General features: G+C 39.8%; 2 protein-coding genes across 9 annotated transcripts in view; one reads left to right on the top strand and one right to left on the bottom strand.

Annotated features, from left to right (window-relative positions):
- Positions 1–5,997, bottom strand: part of parn (poly(A)-specific ribonuclease (deadenylation nuclease)) — a 25,422-nt gene extending 19,425 nt beyond the window's left edge. For both annotated transcript variants that reach the window (XM_035403129.1, XM_035403128.1), the window contains exons 1-13: positions 5,859–5,997; positions 5,481–5,558; positions 5,274–5,353; positions 4,952–5,019; positions 4,783–4,864; positions 4,643–4,703; positions 4,374–4,539; positions 4,084–4,146; positions 3,947–3,985; positions 2,617–2,659; positions 1,632–1,712; positions 1,434–1,490; positions 1,172–1,249 (exon numbers count right to left, since the gene is read on the bottom strand). In XM_035403129.1, coding sequence (XP_035259020.1) covers positions 1,172–1,249; positions 1,434–1,490; positions 1,632–1,712; positions 2,617–2,659; positions 3,947–3,985; positions 4,084–4,146; positions 4,374–4,539; positions 4,643–4,703; positions 4,783–4,864; positions 4,952–5,019; positions 5,274–5,353; positions 5,481–5,558; positions 5,859–5,877 — 915 coding nt within the window. In that variant the 5' untranslated portion in view covers positions 5,878–5,997. The remainder of the gene's footprint in view (positions 1–1,171; positions 1,250–1,433; positions 1,491–1,631; positions 1,713–2,616; positions 2,660–3,946; positions 3,986–4,083; positions 4,147–4,373; positions 4,540–4,642; positions 4,704–4,782; positions 4,865–4,951; positions 5,020–5,273; positions 5,354–5,480; positions 5,559–5,858) is intronic.
- On the top strand, positions 112–15,749 carry LOC118219752 (bifunctional apoptosis regulator-like). 7 transcript variants are annotated; one of them, XM_035403133.1, is made up of 9 exons: positions 112–184; positions 4,505–4,607; positions 7,414–7,740; positions 9,523–9,724; positions 10,126–10,295; positions 10,423–10,567; positions 12,983–13,159; positions 13,426–13,625; positions 14,657–15,749. In XM_035403133.1, exons 3-9 carry the CDS (start codon positions 7,466–7,468, stop codon positions 14,847–14,849), a joined length of 1,362 nt encoding a protein of 453 aa, XP_035259024.1. In that variant the 5' UTR covers positions 112–184; positions 4,505–4,607; positions 7,414–7,465; the 3' UTR covers positions 14,850–15,749. The 7 variants fall into 7 exon arrangements, with proteins under 7 accessions (XP_035259024.1, XP_035259028.1, XP_035259025.1 ...); XM_035403137.1 differs by lacking the exon at positions 4,505–4,607 and having other exon boundaries at positions 164–184; XM_035403134.1 differs by lacking the exons at positions 112–184; positions 4,505–4,607 and adding an exon at positions 5,921–6,009.

Genomic DNA, 15,749 nt, shown 5'->3' with positions numbered 1-15,749 from the left:
AAGAACAATTCAATGGAACCACGGCACTTTTTGCACAGCTGGTGCACACTGACTGCAGCTGTCTAACTGACCAGGAAATCACCACAGTGCAATGAGGTCAGGTATACCCTGCTAATTGGAGAACTTGTTGTTTAGCTGCAGATGCCACCTGTGAATATCACCAGACATCCTGAAGTGCTCAAAGGTAAGTCGCAACAAATTACTCAGCCTCCCTGTTTTCAAAGGTGTGAACTCGACTCACTAAGTGAACCAGCGAAAAGTAAGCCCTTGTTTTTCATTTAATGCAAGGAGTAAATAAGAAGTCCAAGCATTAGGTACCAAAATGCAGTCTCAAAGCATCTACAAAATAATTATAACTAGCATCGATTGTACAAATGTAATTTACGTTGTTGTGCGGGCGGGGGAGAGGACAATGAGATGTTGCTGGGCTTAAACCCTGGACCAGTCTAAACAGCCTGGACCACTGAAGAGTTGACGAGCCTCAAGCAACTATGAAGTCAGGATTTCCCCCAGGAAAACAGTTAGCGGTGGGCAAAGCGCCTCAGATGGCAAGTAGTGGCAGCATGAAGGGGTGAGCCGTGGCATGCTTTCACCAGGTCAAGTATAGGCTATAACAGCTAAAAAATTAACGGTTGAGATATTAACAGGTGTTTCATTCTATGACAAATTCACACCCGTTAATATCTGAACTATGAATTTTGCAGCCGTTGTGAAAGTTGCTATATTGAAATTACAACAAACTGTCATATTCCGCAAATGTCACGTCACCACAAATCAAGTTTCATACTAGTCTGCCTGCCTCAAACATAGCTCTGATATAGACAGTTGCTGTACTTCGGTTAGAATAAGCAATTTGATGAAACTGCACAAATTAAGCTCTGTGGATGTTTGTGAGTAACAGAAGCATTGTATTTGGAAATTGCTGTTGAGTTTTTCAAATATAAAATTTTGGCGCCACGAAAATACGCGTCAATAGAGTCACGCTGTCTCAAGGTGAACCGACCACTTCTAGAAAATTCATCAAATCTCTGAAAAACCATCTGGATGGATAGATAGATAGTCCTCCAGTTAAGTGAAAACATACTTTAATGTCATTTTAGAGTGAACTGTCCCTTTAAAGAAGTCAAAATCACTCGAGGTTAAATTATAAATGTGGTCATGTAGAGTTTACCTCAGGCAATGGGCAGTAGAACTGGTGGATGGTATGCATGACATCAAGAAGCATGTTGTGGCCAACAACGAGCTTTGCCTGCAAGGGGAGAGAAGAGCATTAGCACTTCCAATTCCACTGGAGTGTGACTACTTGCAAATACAAAAATGCTTACCAAAAATAATTAGATGATCAAAAGTTGAATTGAAAAAACAAAAACTTATTGTTCTATTGTATTCTTAACCTCGAAATTCAGGAGAACTGTAGCAAATATTTTACTTACAGACTTTGAAATTGCATGTATGACCCTCGAGAATCCAACAGCATCGTTCAGCTCTTCCTACAAAATGGAACAAATCACACACACACACACACACAGCTTCAGCACTTAGGAGACAAAAAACAGAATATCTATCTCTTCCCACTAAAATTTTGAATGAGCCACTAGGCATTTTTAGCGCTAAGTATTGTCCATTTTTACCTGCTCTCTCTCTTGCTTCTGCTGTTCCCTCCTTTTCCTCTCTTCATCATCCACTTTGCTGATCAGAATGTACCGCTCTTTCTAAAATGCACATCACAAGGGTCGGCAAAGCACCCAAATAACAATCAACAAAACAAGGTCTGGTTAAATTAACACGGTGATGTTTGATCCCATTACTGAAAGTGGGGTACAAGTACGGTACTGTACATGCATCAAGTTCAAAGGCCCAACTCAGCCAGCCATGAAAAAATACAGACGAAAGTAATAAAGTTCACTGCATGTGAAACAACTGCAGATATTTTCAGAACTGAATACTACCTGTCAGTAGTTTCTGTGATAGTGTGATAAAAACATGTATACACACATCAATTTTTTCTTTTTTTAAATTGATGAGCAAATAAACTACATGGCCAAAATTGTGGACACCCAACATCCAATTCAACATTTCATTCAAAATTATGGCCATTAATATAGAGTTGCGGCTATAAGAACCGCCACTCATCTGGGAAGGCTTTATACTAGAAGTTGGAGCACTGCTGCAGAGATTTGCTTCCATTCAGCCAAAAAAGCATTTATGAGGTCAGGCACTGATTGGGCGATTAGGCCTGGCTCACAGTTGGCTTTCCAATTGATCCCAAAGGTGTGTGATGGGGTTGAGGTCAGGGCTTTGCGCAGGCCAGTCGAGTTCTTCCACGCGGTTCTTAACAAAACCATTTCTACATGAACCTTGCTGTGTACCTGGGGGCACTGTCATGCTGAAATGGGAAAGGGCCTTCCCAAACTGTTGCCACAAAGTTGGAAGCACAGAACCATCTAGAATGTCACTACATTAAGATTTCCCTTCACTGGACCTAAGGGGCCTAGCCCAAACCATGAAAAACAGCCGCAGACCAAGGGGTGCGCTAGGATACTTTTGGTCATATAGTCTATTACCAAAATTAAGACCGACTTATCAAAGCAATGATCACATGCACTGTAAGATTACCTTTTCGGTTTCCATGGTTTCCACATGAAGCCCCTTAGGATACCTAAAGCAGAAAGAGAGATTTATGAAACTATTGATTTTATAACCATCTAGAACAAAAATTATAGTTTGTACCACATTTATTGAAACTTCAGTAACTAGAAAGTTTTGCCTAAACGCAATTTAGCTTCAGCTGAAAGACTCAGAACAAGTCATGTACCAACACATGATATGTTTCAGTGTAATCATACAGTCCGTGTGTGGAAGTCTTCTTTACTGCAAGTATAAGAGAGCTTTCAGCATCTTGTATTGATTCTAGACTTTTGATTGCCTTTGGAGTCTGTTATTGGCGTTCGTCAGCATAAGGACCAGAGTTGGCCAATGAAAGACAGAGGGCACAACTCTGGTCCTTATGCTTTTTTTGTACGTCGCTTTGGATAAAAGCGTCTGCCAAATGAATGTAATGTAATGTAATGAAACCCCATTTGTCCCAAACATTATGAGTCACCCAGATTCTCGCTTCCCTTCCCTGGCTGCCTGTAATGCAGGGCAGACAAACTCCACTCCTGGAGGGCCACAGTGTCTGCTGATTTTAGGTGTGTTTCATCGCAAGTAATTTATTGTCCGCACACACCTTGTTCTCAGGCCTTAATTGGCTGCTGATTGAAAGGAAACCGCAAATGCCTGCAGATACTGCGGCCCTCCAGGACAGGAGTTTGACACCCCTGCTGTAATGGCTTGAATCAAATTTAACAGACATAACTAGCATTTTCTGCCCCTCCAGTGGAAGAATGAGCTTGTCACAGGACAGTAAAGATGTCGATAGAATTACAATGCAGACTGAGGTCCACCTCTTCAGATTTCTCCTTGAAACCCCAAATCTTTTCTACCATAATATCAGCACTATCTTTAACAGTAAGGCCATTTGGATAATTTGTCAGGATAGTGGACAGTGTTGACCGCACAGTTTGATCTCACTCTCCTTGCACCATTGGCACTCATTTTATAATTATCTTTTTCTATAGTACTGCTGCTCCCATTTACCCATTGAGTGTATTTATACTCCTCAGTTAGCAAATCACTATGAAAAATGATCTGAAAAATCAAAGCAATACCATAATGTTCCATGTCACATACATTGCCACATTGTTGATGGACTGTTGTCACAAAGCCATCACGTGGATTCTGAGTGTAACAAGCATGTACAACTAAAATACAGTAATTTCTTCAAAATCTATACCAAGAAGAATTATATGTAATCTTTGTAATTACATGTAACCTGTCCAAGTATTCCGCACAAGCAAAATTAAACAGTCATCTCACCGAGAACCTTAGGAAAACTCATACTCACTTCCAATTCAAGGTTTGATAGATGAGCTTCCTCTGAAAACTAGAACATACAAATCGATTCTTTATATTGATTAGACTGATTCAAATGGCAAATTTGAGCAAATTTACAGTTAGTCCTCTCATTAACGTTTCCCTTACCCAGTGCAAGGCTCCAATTCCACACTTTTATCCGAACATTCCAGCAGGGCTTCTACCTTTTCCCTGTCAATCATACAATCACATTGTATAACTGAAGGAGATGACAGTACAAACAAGAAAATTTATTCTGAATTCACCTGCATTCTTCCTCTTCAAAAACATTATTGGTACACTTGAGAACTTCAAATACCAGGGAACTACGTAATCAAATTAATACATTAAAACATTTTTAAATCAAATTCGGACAACAAACCAGGCTTATTTAGTAAGGACTACACTTGTATACTTACACCACTTTATTAATGAAATTCTTGTGCTCCTCTGGGACACTAACTGGGCCCTTGCACGAGCTTGGTGAGATGAAAGACAGTGATGCAGCACCATTGGACTGAGACCTCTTCTCTTCAAACTGTTCCCTCAGCTGGCTCTCCTCTTCCTGGTTCAAGTATGGAATCCCTGCAGCAGAAGAGTACAGGCTATTGTTTAAGGAAAAGCAGGTTCAACAAGAACCCTTACTGCATAAAGTAAGCTCTTTAATTGAAGGAAATCTCCTACTTACCATTTCGGAACACTTTATTGAAGTCAAATCCCTGATTTGCCAGAAAATCTATACTGGAACTCTGAAATAAAGGCATGCAATTCATACTTTTGCCCCATCAATTTCTCTGCAACAATGCTGTAAACATAAGTCAAAAGTACCTGACAGATAAACTTGATGTCTGGTGAACTCCGGTTAAATGGCTTTGGAAATATATAAAAATTAAAAGACTTGATCACATACCTGTGAAAAGAACAAGAGTCATTGTGGTGACAAAATAATTAAAAAGCTACATTTCCAGTGGTGTTTAAAGTGACATTATCAACTCACTTGGATTCCAGTTGTTCGTATTTGAATGTACAAAGACCAAACTGAAAAAGTAGGAAGTCCATGGAATGCTTTAGAAACAATAAGCAGAACAAAATGTTTATTACATTATGGAAGGAAAACAAATGGAAATATCAGACAGTTGAACTGAATCTGTTAAATGGCAGTCAGCGCATTGTGCTGAATTAGTAACAACTCCGGCCATGTAACTACCGCTAGCTAAGATTGAACTTGAATGACTGACCTTTATGAAAGGTGTTGTTGCCGAGGACGACTAACGATAGCTTGGTTATAGGCAATATAAAAAATAATCTAAACTAGCTACCTTTTTCAGCTTATGATACCGTTCTTCGGGGGTATCCAATCCGTTGGTTAACGCACTAACGGAGGGTCCATCGCTGATACCTTGAAGATTTTAGACAATTAGAACATTTCATGATGCAACCCATCATATTTGTATTCGTATATTAAATTCGCCAATGAAAAAACGACATCTTTAGAAAATATTTTGAAAAGTATCTGGAGGATTTACCTGAGAACTCTCCATCTATCGCAAGAAAATCTGCTTCTTCTATTGCGCTGTAAATGGTGTTTAAACTCTCCTTAAAATCTGCAAAGGAATTCAGATTTCAAATAAACTTAAGCCGTTCCACTATCTTTACCCAGGTGCACGGTGCAGCTCTAAATGTATAGCAACACATCGATTTAACAAATAGCGTTAGCTAGCCAGTAAACGCCAGTTAGCTAGCTATACAGCCATGATTTACATTAGCGAGATAGTCATGAACAAGTGTGGCATCTAGCAAGGCAGTTAGCTAATTGCCTAAAAAATGATTAGCTAGCTAAATAAATCACGTTACGCAGACGTGGCATTTGGGAGCAAATTGCTTCCACTAAATGGGGCACTCACTTTTTCTTGTTACCTCCATCCCTGCAGAATCACAAACAAACGTATCAAGAGTTCTGCGGTTCCTCGGTCATTTAACCTTTCATTACCAAACACTTCCGGAGCTCAACTTGAAGCACGTGGTTTTACGAAGGCGGGGATGTGCGTTTGGCAGGTGGGAAACAGTGAGGGAGTTAGCTAGATTTCTCTTCTTTATTAAACATTCGATCTTATAAACAGAGATTCAACTGTTTGTCAAATTCATATTTTTCCACTTATTAAGTAATATTATTTGAACGCAGAACACACCGTGTGCATAGCTGTGTGGGTGCACTGACACTAGCTACAGAATGTATGCATTGTTTACGTAATCAAAGATACTCGTTTTTAAGTTTCCCTCGAGTAGGCCTACATAAGTGGTAGGAAAACATCGACTATTTTTTTTTACAAATCTGTTTCTACATTATCGATATCATCACGCATTCCAGAAAATAAAGGACTGTTCATTTCTTCGATTGATTTCAGTGTTAACCAACCAAAGATGAGTTAGCATATTTTGATAACCAATGGAACGTGAGCAGACGATGGCGTTTCAGCACACCGGTTGGCCACAGAAAAGTACGATATGGTGTACGTAATGAGTCTATAGGTCCATATTCGCGTAGACTGATATGCTAAGAAGTGCAGTTCTGGCTAGTTCTGTGATTTTATTAGCTATGTGTTAACTCATGAGAGCATGTTAAGTTAATGTAACCTAGTATGTCAACTGCGCAGCAAATGTCACAGCAGTTCATCGAGGTACGAAAAAGACTTCAGTTATCCAGTGCCTATATGGAATTCAGTCTGCAATCATATCTCTAACAACTTGCCAGAGAGCTGGTTAGGTAGGTGATGGAGGCCGTCTGTGTATTTGAGCACAGCTGCAAATCCGACATTATTCAGGTTTACGTTTAATGTGGTTTAATATCATAGGTGTGAGTTCTCGAATCAAAATGGAATTGACAGGTATTCTAAATTCGTTTTTATCAACTTGTATTGTTTAGCTAGCTACAATTTCCGCTTACATTTGCTTGCTAAATTATAGCTATCTGTGGCGTTTAGGGTTGCAAACGAGCAAAAAATATAGAAGACGCACAAGGCTTCGTTTTGAGGTTAGTTCGCTAAGTTAGATAACAGGCCTTGCGTTTTATTTAGATAGATAAATCGGCTGGCTATTTTACATGCTAGCAAAGTTACCGAGTGAACGAATGATTTCGAAACTGAAGTAAGCTATGTCATACAATCCACTTAACAGAGTATAGTTTATTCGTTAATTTTATGGGAACATAACTAGTCGTGCAAAGGAGCTGACTTCTCGAGTTTAAATTAGTCCGGTTTTGCACACTAGTTTACTTACGGGCTAGCTGGCAAACCAGTGAACGTAGTTTATGGCAGCTGGCAAACCAGGTTTACAGTGAACATAGTTTATTAGTTAATTGGGAACACCCTTTAACTTTTTTAAAATTATAACAATCCCATGAGCAGGCCGAAAGGAATGTACCTAGCATGAAAACATATTTCTGTATGACTTCTTCGACAGACTTCATGAGTAGGGAATTTGTCCACCTGGAGACCCAATCACCAGTTCTCAAATGAAGGGGGACGTTGACACTGATCTTGGACCATTTTCAGAGGACCCTCAGTCCATTTCTGACCCTTGCCCAAAGGCTTCCAGCAGTCTGATCTCTGAACACGAGTTCTTGTGTCACTGCTGTTATGAAATCCTAGTCAGCCCAACAACACTGAACTGTGGGCACAGTTTTTGCCGACACTGCCTTGCTCTCTGGTGGGAATCTTCGAGGAAGAATGAATGTCCGGAATGCCGAGAGAAATGGGAGGGCTTTCCCAAAGTCAATATTCTTCTGAGGTAAGTAGTAGCAGAAATAAGACATACGTTTTTATGTGTATTAGGTAACAAAGGTATAGATGAAAGTGAAAATGCAATTCAGATGGCTAATATGGCTTTAATTTTTTCATTTTCTGTTGTAAATACAAATGAAGTGGTAAAAACTAATCTTGCTGAAGTATTCTGACCCCTTGAAAGTTACCTAATTTTTCTGGATTATGAATTATTTTGGCCAAAACTGTCTTGGTCTCAGGGCAGAACCTTTTCCCTCATTTTAGCTGGATCACTCTCATGCTTTCTTGAAAACTTCAGATGTGCTTTCAGATGGTTGAGTTTTGAGTAATGGCTTCTTTGTTTCCACGCTCCCATACAGGCACTTTTTTCCTTGATTTCACTCTACTCCACAATTTTAGATTTAGAATCAATTCACATTGGGAAAAAAAGTGGTTGAAGTGCAGATTCCTAGCTTTTATGAAAGGGTATTTTTACATTTTGGTTTCACCATGTAGAAATTACAGCACTTTTTATACATAGTCGTCTGCCCCCCCCCCCCCCCCCCCACACACACACACACACACACACACACACACATTTCAGGGCACCGTAATATTAATGTTATATAAAGTAATCATGTTTTTTGGTTGATATTTCTCTTCAGCATATGAAACACATGTTCAGTTTGGTGCAGATAGGGTGAATGACTTGGCCAGTCAAGAATTTTCCAGCTTTTGGCTTGTAAAAAACTTGCTTTAGCAGCAGTTATGACCCCTGTAGTAAGTTTTGTTTACATTTGTGTCTGTTCCGTATTTGTTTCATCTTTCCAGTTTGTCAGGTTAGCTGTTTCCATGTCCGGTTACTCGGCTTGAAAAAACTGCTGTTTGCCACTTACCAGTGGAGACTAGCTCTTCAAACTCATGCTTGGTGGTATGCTTTTGGGACTTCTGGTTTCAGAATACTGAATAATTGTCCGAAGCTCAGTGTTCAAAGCCGCCCTGTGCGCAGTACCCTTTGAAGACTAGCTAGCTTTTAGTTAGATTTGGATAGGCAGATAGGGTATGTTTGGGATCATTGTCTTGCTGTTGGATGAAGTACCATCCATTGAGTTTGGAGGCATTTGCTTGATTTTGAACAGATAAGATACTTTTGTACACCTCTGAATTCATTCTGTTGCCATCAGCAGTTACATCATCAATGAAAACAAGTGAGCCAGTACCTGTGGCAGCCATACATGCCCAAACCATAACACCCCCACCATGTTTCACAGATGAGGGGGTGTTTTGAATCTTGGGCAGTTCCTTTTGGCCTCCAAACTTTGCTTGTTCTATCACCCTGATACAAGTGAATCTTGGTCTCATCTGTCCACAAGACCTTTTGCAGGTACCTTTAGATACTTATTGTAACCTGGCCATCCTGTTTTTGTGGCTAACCTCTGTGGTTCTGTTTGTGAAGTCTTCTGCAGACAGTAGTCACTGGCACATCCATGCCTCCTCTAGGGTGTTTCTGATCAGTCAGACAGGTGTTTGGGGTTTTTATTCATTATGGTAAGAATTGCGTGATCAACTGTAGAGGCCTTCTTTGGCCTACCAGGCCCTCTGCGATTACTGAGCTCACTAGTGGTCTCTTCATTCACAGTGATGTTACAAACAGTTTATAAGCCTAAAGTTTGGCCAATGTCTCTGACAGTTTTTTCTTATAGTGTGTGTATTCATGCATATATATGTATGTATGTGTGTATATAACATATAAAGTTGAAGTTTCACTCATTGCATTTTATGCCTGCTTGTCTCCCATGCTTATTTTCAGGGATGCAGTTGAGAAATTTTTCTCTGAAGTGGTGCATAGAAGGAAGGAGGAGATTCAGACCAATCCCAAAATAGCCCAGAGTCTTCTTGCCTTCCAGAGGTATGGGGATGAGCAGGCATCTCGAGGGGCGTTGTCAACTGGCCAGCGAAGAGGTGGAGGAGGATTTTTCTCTGGAGTTCTTACTGCACTCACTTGTGTGGCAGTAAGTGTTTCTCCCTCTCCCAGCAGTTATCCAGATGCATGGTTGCTTTAAATATCTTATTATGCTGAGTTTGACCTAGTGAAGTCATTTTGATAATTATTTGGTGGTTTTAACAAACTACAGTTAGCTCATTTGATATTCACATTTTAATTTAAAGAGTTGGGTTTATCTGTGTGAATATTAACATGAACATGGCTGTAACCAACATACATATACCAACAGATCTATGCTTTACATTTCATGAATGAGATGAAAATTGACCCACAACCATTTCTGGAAAGCTGGTAATGTGTATGAAATCGTGATACTTGAGGCATTTCCCCTTAACTGTTATTTACTGAAGGTTGTGTAAACAGCAGTTTACAATCAAGTCATCTCAGTCCTTTCTGTTGTCTTGGCAGGTTATGTTCTTGGTGTATCATTGGAGCAGCCGAGAGGCAGAGCATGATCTTCTAGTTCATAAACCTGTAACAAAATGGACCGCAAAAGAAGTTATCTTTTGGCTGGAGAACTTGGGGCCCTGGGCCTCTCTATACAAGGACAATTTCCTAAGAGAGCAAGTCAATGGAAGGTATATGTTTTGTTAGAGTGGAATTGATTTTTAGAACAATTTGAGGTTCGTTAGTAAATTGGGAGTCATTTGGTTCTTGCTCGTGAATTTAGTCCTGCATGGTAATGATCATCATTGAAATCGACAGACTTCTGATCATGTTGGGGGATGAGGAGCTCTCGAGGCACCCATACAGCATTGAGAACCACACACACCGGAAGGCTGTAGTGGCGGAGCTGGAGAGGGTTCGAGCTCTTGGAGTGAAGCCACCTCAGAATCTTTGGGAATATAAGGTACTGTATTGGAGAAGTATAAGTACTATTTTCGTTCTTAAAATTTTTTTTTTTTTTTTTTTTAATCTCCTATTTTATCCCATTTTTTCCCAATCCCGAGCCAAACATGCTCTCCCACTAGCAACCCTATCTGCTGACTTCAAGAGGAGATGGCAGATGGGTTTTTCCTTGCTCAAAATGATCTTTAATTGTGCTCAAGTTAGTTTACAACATTAATGTGTTAATAATGTGAATAGTACATTTTATACAGCTTTATATGGATAGTTTTTCGAAATTGTAATTCATATGCATATTTTTTGCTTTTGACTGAGCGTCTGATTCTTCAGGACATCAACGTCAGATGAATTATACTTTTTAATGGAAGTAACGATCAGATGATGACTGTTCTGTCTTTATCACAAATTCTCTTTCTAAAACAAATAGGTTATTCTCTAGGCCGTAACTGAATAGTTGAAAACATTAGACTGATAGGATGTAGTTTAGGAAACTTGGATACAGCAGCTGTGGCTTTGCATTCTTCTTCGGTTGCACCTTTCCTGGTGCATTGTGCCGATTATGATACAACGTTTTATCAGAGTAATGCCGCAATTGCAGTCACACCCTTGTAATGTTTTTTTGTGGTGACACATGGTCAGAATTTTGTGGAGGTAGCACAAAATTCGATCGAGGCGGCCGCCTCAAAATTTTCTATGCAGGAAAAACCCTTCTACTTCATCTATTCTATATATTTTCTCAAACAGCACTTTGTGTGATCAGGATGGTGGGCATAGTACAGTAGCCTGTAAGTCCTTCTCCCATATCTAAATGAAGTAATCTTTCAACAAAGGTGCTGTGTGTGCGTGCGTGTGTGTGAGCATGTACATACTGTACATTGTGTGTGTGTATATATAGTATTCTTACCCTCATCACGCGAGAAATGTAGTAAATATTTTACTGACAGACTATCACCGGGCAGGACCCCTAAAATATTTGCAGCGTGGATTCAACAAGGAGCTGAAAACTTTCCTTTGGGATATTGTGCCATGCTGACTCATGCAGTTCCTGCAGATTTTTCAGAAATGCATTCATGCTGCAAACCTTCTGTTCCACCTCATCCCAAATGTGTTCTGTTAGATTGAGATCTGTGAGTAGGAGTAGACTGAAGTCACTGTCATGTTTGTGGTACGTTTGCCAAAAAAACATTTCTCAGACCATTACACCACCACCACCAGCCTTCACTATTGATACAAGGCAGGACAGATCTATGGATTCATGTCATTTATGCCAAATTCTCACCCTACCATCTGCATGCTGCAGCAGAATTCAAGATTTGTCAGACCAGGCAAACTTTTCTCCAATCTTCAGTCATCCAGAACTCAACGCAGAACTGCTGCTCACTGGATGTTTTTTGTTTATCGCACCGTTCTCTGTAAACTGTAGAGACTAGTGTGTGTGAACCCGGGGAAGGCAGCTGTTTCTGAGACACTGGAGCCCCCTCATGGTGGAATTTAAAAGTTCTTTAATATCATAGCTTATGAAACAGCTAAATGTTTTTAAATATTTGTTATGTATTCTTTATCAGTGCTAGGACATCCTTTATGCATTACACTTACAGACTTAATTACAGGCTCATTATTGATGCTTGTCAGTCATTGTACAGTTTATAGTGTAATTCTGGTGATTCAAAGCATAACAGCCTGTGTTACTATTAGAAGAGGGTTACTGTTTACATTTATGTATTGATGAGTCGGCAGAGCAGTTTGTAAAAAAGAAAAAAAAAGGGGGACACATCTGAGGTCCGTAGGTTGATTATTGAAATGCGGAAGTTGAATTGAGCCGGGCTTGAATGGAATATTGCGTACATTTGGTTGTCTGAAAGACACAAACCTGTTCCGCTTTTACAGCACTAAGTGGTCATTATCGACATTTGCTACATGTTAATACAGTATGAGGCAGGAGTTAGAAAGCCTCACATGATTCATTTAGCAATTCATTTTAGATGGGCAGCACGTTGGCTTTCATAATTTTATTGACCAAACTGGCTGAGACATGACTAATTCTACCTAGGAACGGCTCATTATTTGAACGGCTCATTTATCTGGCTTTGTCTTTAGGCTTTAGTCCTAACTTTCTGCACCTTTGTAGAGAACAGTTTTTTTTATAGCAAAGTAGAAAAATTTAGTAAGATTTATTTTCCAAGGATAAAGAAAAGCATCTTACAGAAAAATGTAAAGGAAACCACTTTTTATACAAGTGGTTTCATCCTAAATGTATAGCAATTTTTTAAACAAAAAAAGAGCAGCTCACTTAAGATTTCTTTTTATTTAGAAATGGGGGCTGTGCTTCCAGGCCACCAACTGCAGCGAACGGATGTAAAATAAATGCACGGGGAGTTCATGTACATCAATTTCTCATGCAGTGAATCTTTCATTGCAGGCAGTGAATGCAGGTAAATCCCTGTTCTTCCTCTACGCCCTGAAGAATTCCCCTCGACTCACCATTCTATACCTCTACCTGTTCGATTACGCGGAAACATTCCTGCCTTTCCTGCACACCTGCTGCCCTGGGCAGAGGGCGGAGCAAGAGGACGATGCCCTCTTCCCTAAAGCTGCAGTAAGGGGATCAACCGTGTGCATGTGCATGGTCACTTATCTGGATTCTGTACTCATTTTATTAATGATTCTTGGTTGTATGATGTGTTTTCGATAGACTAACCTTGTTACTGTTTGGGTTGTATGTGAACCATCAAACAGCAAAATACGCTTTCATGCACTGAGTTTGGAATGTGTACATACAAGAGATACTGTTTTTCAAAAATCCATCAAATGTATTTGTTGATAAATTGGGATCATTATGTTTGCTGTCCACTCCACCTAAAGCACGGTGACCCCACCTGGAAGCAGTGGACAGAGTTCCTGGTGAAGTACTTGCTGCTCCCGTACCAGCTGATCGCTGAGTTTGCCTGGGACTGGCTGTCTGTTCACTACTGGACGGCGCGTTTCATCATCGTCAACGCCGTGCTCCTGTCCGTGCTGGAGGGCTGCGCTCTCTGGAGGCTGTGGGCGCGGTCAGAGCTAAGGTACTGCTCATCGAACTTTGGATTTCATTAAATGCACTGGCATCTGAGCTTAAAAGGGCCACCTCTTGTAAGCATGCCACTTGCTTCCATGTGCAACGTTTGCTTAGTTCTCACCAATTATCTCATTATATTAAGTGGCACTTTCATTTTCATTACATGAAAGTGGCACTTAATGTAGCCGTGCACCAGAGGTTTCCAAGTATGTATTTGTGCCCCTTGTTTGTTATTATTGGCCTTGCCTAGATGCTTTTAGCCGTTATGTTTTCGGGAAAAACCTGGAAATTGCTTAGCCAACTTTTATGGGTCCCCTTATGAAAGCTTCCCTTCCTGACTGCATAAAGCTGTGATCACAGGAACCTTAGCATCAATCAAGGAACTGCCTGAATAACCCACCCAACACATTTATAGACCTCAAATGTGTGATGCTCACAGACTCACACATTAAGGACTGATCTCATTCTCACACGCCTAGCTACAAATATCTCCTCCAAGTGACTGCTGTCTTCAGACATTCAAAAACTGAATTTTGCAGTCAAGAGTCAAGGTAGTGTTTCCCAAATTTCAATTTATCACTGCTGTGAAGAGTAATGACAGGCTTATTTATTGACCAGGAGATGTCACTAGAGAGGCAGGTGTCAAATGCTGTGCGATTAGAGGTTTGATTTCCACACTGTACTGTGATCCAGTCTATCTTCTGCTCATTCTGCTTTCTCCATATGAATAAAGGGTAAAAATGCATACACACATTTTCAATTCACTTTGCTGGAAAAGCCATGAAAGTTCACGGATGGCTAGTCTATTCTCAACAGAGTGGCACAGACACAGGTTTCAGTGTAGCTCTGTTTTGTTTCCTTGTCACCTGTTGATGTCACCTGTTTTGTTTTCAGTATTTTGGCAGCAGGTCGTTTGTATGTATTACCGCAGAGGGTTTCATTGGTATGACTTTATGTGGGAGATTGTTTGCATTAACAGTCCTTATGTGAACAGTAGCTTTTACAGGCTTATGCATTATGTTCTGTCTTCAATTTCAGGACTCTCCCTCACAGAATGTGGAGCCATTTCTGGAAAGTGTCAACTCAAGGGTTTGCTGTTGCCATATTCTGGCCAGTCATTCCTCAGTTTGTCTGCAACTGCTTGTTTTACTGGGCCTTATACTTCAACCCCATCATAAACATTGACCTTGTGGTTCAGCAACTGCTTCGTCCCGAAACTCAAGTGCCATAAGAAAGCTCGTGCTGGAGGTATTCTGGTAAGGTTTAATAAGAGAGCAACGCAATGTGAAATCAATATCAAATTCCAAGTTCCCACTTGATATTTCTACTTGTGCCACAGTAGAAGAAAACGTGATACATCAAGTTTTTATTGACTAGCTTCAACATGTAACATGCAATGGCAGCTTTTAAAATTAAGGTTTAAAGGAGTAATTGAATTTGTTGCTCACTGTTAGCTGATAAAATCAGTGTTGCAAGGAGTCCCCAGAAACTGTATACTTTGATTCTTAAGAGTGTGGTTCTCATGAGTTTAAGTTGAAAGTTCCCTGAGATACATGAAAGGCTACTGCTAAGCTCTTGGTTTGGGTTTCTGTTATGAAATGAGCAACAGTCTTTATTTTAAGGGAAGGCATATTACACATAACAAGGATATATATTTGCCTGGAATGCTCAATATAAGTGTTAGTATGACTTTGAAAAACAGTTTTCGTAGCCCGTGTTGAAAACTAACTTATCGCAATAAGCAACAAAAGATGATGACTCATCATTTCGTTGAATCCTTCATGCAATATTTTTATTGTTTTTTAAAGCATTAAGAAAATACATTGAGTTTTAGAAGTTTCTTTAACTGTCCATGTTAATTTTATGCAATTGTTCAGTGTAAAGGCCTATCTTATACTTGTTCCTGAATGTCTACCAAAAGTTGCAATTTCCATTGTCTTTTGAAATTGTTCAAGGGACGATCAGAGGTTTTCTGTTAATCATAAATGTTAATTTTTTTTTGTTTTAACTTTTGATTATATTTGCACTTAAATACTGATATAACTGTGACTTATTCATGCACCTGGGTACTTTGTTTTCCAAAATGAGTAAAAGTTTGAAAATATGAATAAAAACTTGAATTTTTAGAAAA

Source organism: Anguilla anguilla, chromosome 2 (assembly GCF_013347855.1).
Source record: "Anguilla anguilla isolate fAngAng1 chromosome 2, fAngAng1.pri, whole genome shotgun sequence".
Taxonomy (NCBI): Eukaryota; Metazoa; Chordata; class Actinopteri; order Anguilliformes; family Anguillidae; genus Anguilla; species Anguilla anguilla.
This window is presented reverse-complemented; position numbering and strand designations above follow the sequence as displayed.

Bases quoted from the DNA above. Each gene is read 5' to 3' on its own strand.
- LOC118219752 (XM_035403133.1), top strand. From the start codon at position 7,466: ATGAAGGGGGACGTTGACACTGATCTTGGACCATTTTCAGAGGACCCT. The intron at 7,741-9,522 runs GTAAGTAGTAGC...GCTTATTTTCAG, and splicing joins AAAGTCAATATTCTTCTGAG to GGATGCAGTTGAGAAATTTT. The intron at 10,568-12,982 runs GTACTGTATTGG...CTTTCATTGCAG, and splicing joins AGAATCTTTGGGAATATAAG to GCAGTGAATGCAGGTAAATC.